Source organism: Aegilops tauschii, chromosome 7 (assembly GCF_002575655.3).
Source record: "Aegilops tauschii subsp. strangulata cultivar AL8/78 chromosome 7, Aet v6.0, whole genome shotgun sequence".
In the NCBI taxonomy this organism is placed as follows: Eukaryota; Viridiplantae; Streptophyta; class Magnoliopsida; order Poales; family Poaceae; genus Aegilops; species Aegilops tauschii.
This window is the reverse complement of record NC_053041.3, coordinates 599,312,580-599,318,847: the sequence shown is the minus strand read 5'-3', so window position 1 is coordinate 599,318,847 and position 6,268 is coordinate 599,312,580. Positions and strand designations below refer to the sequence as shown.

General features: G+C 44.4%; 2 protein-coding genes across 2 annotated transcripts; one reads left to right on the top strand and one right to left on the bottom strand.

Moving 5' to 3' along the window:
- Window positions 1-1,603: 1,603 nt before the first annotated feature.
- LOC141027475 (uncharacterized) lies at window positions 1,604-4,326 on the top strand. The gene is made up of 2 exons (XM_073504527.1): window positions 1,604-2,179; window positions 4,219-4,326. The coding sequence occupies exons 1-2, from the start codon at window positions 1,604-1,606 to the stop codon at window positions 4,324-4,326; spliced, it is 684 nt and encodes a 227-aa protein (XP_073360628.1).
- A 532-nt stretch (window positions 4,327-4,858) lies between these two features.
- On the bottom strand, window positions 4,859-5,254 carry LOC109781773 (putative ripening-related protein 6). The gene has a single exon (XM_020340380.1). The coding sequence runs from the start codon at window positions 5,252-5,254 to the stop codon at window positions 4,859-4,861; it is 396 nt and encodes a 131-aa protein (XP_020195969.1).
- Between the last annotated feature and the right edge of the window lie 1,014 nt (window positions 5,255-6,268).

The following is a 6,268-nucleotide window of genomic DNA, read 5'->3' as shown; positions in this document are numbered from 1 at the left end:
GAAGCAGAATATAGAGGTGGTTGAGATGGAAGGCCCTTCTGTGGCTAATGAAGACAATACAGTTGAGTACATTGTACAATCGCCTCAATCTGCTAATGCTTACTGTGGTGAGGTGATTCCCACACCACCTCTCTTACCTGAAAATGTACTCAGGTTCAGTACCAGAAACACACTGCTCAATCTGGAGAGAGTGGAGGACAGGGCAAGAGCAGTCTGCAAGAAGAGAGATTTGGAAGGTAACACTTCTGTTAATTCCTTTGCAGTTTTATCTAACCCTGAGATGATGCTTAGAGCTAGGAAAATGAGAGTTATGATACTTGATATGGAATTCTCTAAAATTGATATTCTTAGGGAACTTGAAAATGTGAGAAATAGCATTGTAGAAAACCTACACCTCCTGATGAGGTGATGTTTCTTACTAATGGGAAAGGAGAGGACATCCCTATTGACATGAGATGGGGGGATGATCCTGAGGGACACACCTCTGATTTTACAGTGGTGGGGCCTAGGAAAAACGCAGTTCTAAAAAAGTTCAGACTCCTCTATTAGACCTAGAACTATAAGTCAAAAAGCAATGGAGTCCATTGCTAATACTGGTAATGCTGCTAAGTCTCTTAGCAGAGTGACCAGGGGGAGGGGGAAGAAAATGTCCCAAATGAATGGAATTTTTTGGAATTGCAGAGGAGCAGGAAAAAAAGGGATGATGACCTGCTTCTCTGACCTCATAAAAGATCATTCCCTAGATTTTTTTTATGCTTGCAAGAAACTATGAAGAAAAAATTCTCTTCTAGTTTTTTTTAGAAATATTGATCCTTATAAAAATTTTGAGTGGAACTGGATTCCCTCTATTGGTAAATCAAGAAGTATGCTTCGTGGGGTAAAGAAAGAAAAGCTAGAAATAATTTCTTGGTCTATGGGTAAATATATCCTACAAGTGATCATGTTTGATGTGGCTAAGAAATGTGTTTGGGCTTTGCTTAATGTATATGGGGCTGCCCATGATGAACAGAAGGAAGAATTCCTTTCTGAGCTGGCTAATTTTTGTAGTCACTTGACAATACCCTATATAATTGGGGGTGATTTTAATATCTTAAGACATTGTGGAGAGAAGAATAAAAAATGGTGGCCTCACGATATATAGACAGATTCAATGCCATCATTAACACTATGTGTTTACGAGAGATTTATGTCGAGGGGGGATGTTTACCTGGTCTAACAATCAAGCCCATCCCACTCTAGAAAAACTGGATAGGATCCTGATGAATAGTGAGTGGGAAGATCTATTCCCTTTGGTCACTACCAGAAAACTGGTTAGAGACATATCATACCATAACCCTCTTCTTTTGTCTACTAACAGTGCCTGTCCCCAATCACCTAAACCTAGAGAGTTTAGGTTCGAGATGAGCTGGATGACCAATGAGGAATTTTTGCCTTTGGTCAAAAAAAATTGGCAAAGGCATGTTAGATCCTCTAATCCAATTGATGTGCTTAACATCAAATTAAAACGATTCAAGCATTTCTTCAAAGGATGGGGTTCGGACAAGTTTGGTCATGAGAAAAAAGGAAGAAAATAATTAAAGAGGAGCTCGCGGATATTGAGCTTATGGAAGAATACGGTCCTCTTGGACCTGACATTCTGGATAGGCGTGCTACCTTGAGTGGTGAATTGCAACAACTCATGGTCAACGAGGAGTTGTTTTGGCTCCAGCAATCCCATGAGACATGGTTGTTGAAGGGAGACCAGAACACTGCATTCTTCCATAGGATTGCCAATGGAAAGAAAAGAAAGAATACCATCCACTCCTTTTCGTGTGGTGACACTGTGATTGAAGGGACAAATGATTTGCTCAGACATGCTACAGATTTCTATAAAGAACTCTTCGGGCCAGCCCCGGGAAACATTTTCCATTTAGACCCTGACACTTGGGGGCAGGATGAAAAACTAACAGATGAGGAAAATGAGTTTTTGACCAGACCTTTTAGTGAAGAAGAAGTTAAGAAGGCCCTATTCTCCATGAAAAACAATAGAGCACTTGGCCCCGACAACATTCCAGCAAAATTCTGTCGATTCTGCTGGGATATTGTCAAACAGGATATTATGAACCTGTTTGTTGCATTTCATGAAGGCTCCCTAGACGTTGAAAGACTGAATTATGGGGTGATCACCCTAATTCCTAAGGTCAATGGGGCTAAAAAATCCAAGAATTCCGGCCAATCTGTTTGTTGCGGTGCCCTTACAAGCTCATTACCAAAGTGTTGGATAATCGAGTGGCGATGTTTGCTGATAAGCTCATCAGCCGGCACCAAAACGCTTTTATCAAAAAACGCAACATTATGGATGGAATACTAACACTGCATGAAGTGTTGCATCACACACATATTAAGAAGTGTGGGATAGTCCTAAAACTTGACTTTGAAAAGGCGTATGATAAAGTGAATTGGGATTTTCTTTTAGAATGTCACAAAATGAGAGGCTTCAATGAGAAGTGGTGCGGCTGGATCGGCCAAATCCTACGGAATGGCACTGTTAGTGTTACGATTAATAACACAGTAGGCCCCTATTTCCAAAGTAGTAAGGGGGTGAGGCAAGGAGATTCCATATCCCCCTTTCTCTTTAACCTAGCGGCTAAATGCCTCTCGAAAATGATTCTCAATGCCCAGAAAAATGGTTTGTTTAAAGGGCTGGCAGCAGATCTCATTCCAAATGGAATTGCTGTGTTACAGTACGCAGATGACACAGTTCTCTGCATTGAGGATGATATTGATAAAGCAATTAATCTCAAGCTCTTGCTATACTTGTTCGACCTTATGTCCGGTTTGAAACTTAACTTTCTTAAAAGTGAAGTGTTGTGTGTGGGGGGGGGGGGGGACGATGCGACCCTTCAAAAATATGCTGATCTGTTTGGGTGCCAGATAGGGAATTTTCCTATGAAATATCTAGGAGTACCGATTAGCTACTCTTCCTTGAGGAATTCTGACTGGGAGTATATAGCAATTCGATATCTTAAATGTTGTGATTCGTGGATTGGCAACTCTGCCTCCTCTGGTGGGAGATTAACTCTGTTGAATTCATCCCTCTCGAGCATTGCCTACTATTATATGTCGATGTTTCTACTTTCTAAGACATTTATCGAGAGACTCGATAAATATCGCCGTAAGTTTTTTTGGTGTGGTGGGATGGGAAAAAACGTTACTATCTGGTAAAATGGACCAGGGTGTGTCGATCTAAGAATAAAGGAGGGCTGGGTGTGAAAGATACACAAACAGAATATCTCACTCTTAGCAAAGTGGTGGTGGAAGTTGGATACAGGGGAGGGGTTGTGGCAAGATGTGGTGAGAGCAAAATATCTTAAGAACAGTTCACTAGCTACTGTGAAAACAAAATTTCATGACTCCCCTGTTTGGAAAGCCTTACTTAAAGTAAAAGAGATGTATATGGCCGGGAGGAAAGTGATTGTCAATAATGGCAATGTTGCCAGGTTGTGGCATGACCCCATTGGCACCCATCCGCCTTTGGGTATCACCTATCCGGCCTTGTTCAGTATTGCTAACTATCAGGACGATACTGTTGCTCAGTTTATGAACCGTGCTGGTGGAGATATGTTCAGATGCAGGCTGAATGCAGACCTGTGTTGTCAATTCGATGAGGTCAAAAAAATTGTTGACAGCATTGACACTTCGGCTGGTCCAGATAAGATTGTGTGGGCTGCTGGACCCAAAGGCAAATATACCACTAAATCCATGTATTCTTATCTGGAGAGAGATCTTGCTGGTTGTGACTATAAATGGATTTGGAGGGCCAAATTACCTACCAAAATCCAGATTTTCCTTTTGGCAGCTTTTCCAGGATGTTGTCCTGACTAGGGATGTTATGAAGCGTCGGAACTGGGCTGGCAATCCCAGTTGTTCTTTCTGCGATTGCAGAGAAACCTATCTGCATTTGTTCTTTCTCTGTCCAGTGGCAAGGGTAGCCTGGCGCACTGTGGGGCGATGCTTGGGACCGACTTATGTCCCAACAATCTGTGCCAGTTTTACTCTTGGTGATATGCATTTCTTCCTCAAGGGGAACGATATTTCACTATGGGGCTGGCGGCTATATGTTGAGCTATTTGGAATCGTAGAAACCAGGCTACTATTGAATTCAAGAAATTGTTATCTCCTTTTGAGATTGTTTTCAATGCTTGTATGCACCTATCTTATTGGGCATGTCTCCTGAAGGGCGAAAGGCGAATGGAGCTGGAGCGTGGTGCGATGATTCTGAAGGAGAACGCTAAAGATACGATGAGACTCTGCGCGACTGCACACGCGGGCGACGCCGTGGTGTGATCGGGCTGAGATGCCAAGACATTTGGAAGCCTTTTGGAGTGATCGGGCCGAGATGCCAAGACATTTGGAAGCTTTTTGTGTGGAGTTTGTTTCTGATGTCCTACTTACCTGTGGTGCCTTTGTGCGGGCTGTAATGTGGTCTTAACTTTAGTTTGGTTCGTTGCGTGTTGATGGTGCTTCAGGGTTTTCGCCTTGTAGTGGGCGTTTCGATTGCGAACACCCACAGCGGGTTTCCCTGAAGTGCTTGATCTCGCTTTTTCCCTTTCCCTTGTTTGAACTTGGAACTGGCTGTAAATCCGTTATATCTTTAATGAAAAGGGGATTAGCCCGGGTCAAAAAACATCATGTATGTAGTTTTATTCTTTTGTTTTCTTCGCGGGAGCATGTAGTTTAATTCAGCTACGTACTCTGCCGTGAAGCCGGCTAAGTAGCAACTAACGGTTTGTATGCATACCCAGTTGAAGACCTTGAAGTTCAAAGCAAGCAGGTGACTTTGAAGCGCAAACAGTCGACCGCGACCATCCTCCATATTTCAGTTGAGATACGACCAGGTGACCGACACCGGGCCGGCAGTAGGGTCGATCCCGAGGGCGTTCCACACGGCGACCGACGTGCCCATCTCGTGGTGGCCGCAGCCGCCCCGGATTTCGCACTCGTCCAAGACCATGGCCTCCACGGTGGGCCCGCCCGGGCTCCTGATGCGGATCATCTTGCCACACCGGATGCCACCGCCGTACCACCCCGAGTTCAGCGATACCAGGAAGAGGCTGTCGCTGTGGTACTTGCCGTCGCAGCTCGCTGGCCAGCCGAAGCTGTTCAAGGACATCACCGCCGGAGTGCCGCCGAGATGCCGGCCGGCGGTGCAGGAAGCCTGCAGGAAAACAAGGATGGAGAGAATTGCCACGACCTTAATGTTCGTATTCGCCATGGTAAAAGTTTATAAGCTGGTTGGCGTTGCCCTGTGCAGTACGTGCTGTTGGTTTGAGGAGTTCATAACTTTATATATAGGCTGGTGCTGCAGCCCAGACAAGGCCAGGGACGTACTTACCCATGTGCATGTGCATGCCGCCCTCGTGGGATTCATCGTTCATGGAGGAACAACTCATCGAAGACGTACTGCAGTAGGATTCTCGATCTCCTGCTTTAACAGGCACTTGGATCGTTGAGATCACCACGCATTTTATTTTTTTTCTTCGATTTCTTGGCGCTAAGGCAACAGGGTGTGCCAGATTTGACTTCGGTGCACCCCTAGAAAAGTTTGCACGGATCTTTAAAGTCACTTAATAGGGGTATTATCAGACATTCAGGATTTTTATAGAAAGTAGGCGATTGCCCGGCTTTAGCGGACTGACGCCCTTAAGTTATACAACACCTCTGAGATAGTCTATGTAATAAAAGGTTCGATACAGACCATTTTGAATCAAGGCACGCAGGCCGCAACTAAGCAAAAATAACATAAAATGAAGGTACTCCGCGAGATGCCAAGGAAGTCATCGTCGTCACCCATCTGCAGTATGGCTCTCCTTCCTTAAGATCCTGGCATGTTGACAAAACTTGTCGCAAAGGGTCTCAATGGTCGAGGCTTTCGTCGTCTTGCTTAAGAGCTTCCATAGATGTAAGAAGATAGTCATTTTGTATAGTCCATTAGCAGGATGCTTATATTAAACACACCCACACACCCTCAATAAGAGCTTTATTGAGAATATGCCAAAGCGACCAAGCGAGAGCAGCAAAGGAAATCCATGCAACCCGTCTTGGGAGTCCAGACAATCTCCCAAGTAGGGTGTGGAACTCGGCGAAAGTGGCTGGTGCACGGCTACGCCTAGTAATGTACCTTATGCATCTCCCAGGAATAAATGCACTCTGAGTTGGTCAAATAATCTATGTCAGGATATTTTAAGGTGTGAGGCTAGCATCTTGGACATGATTTTGTGAAGTAGAT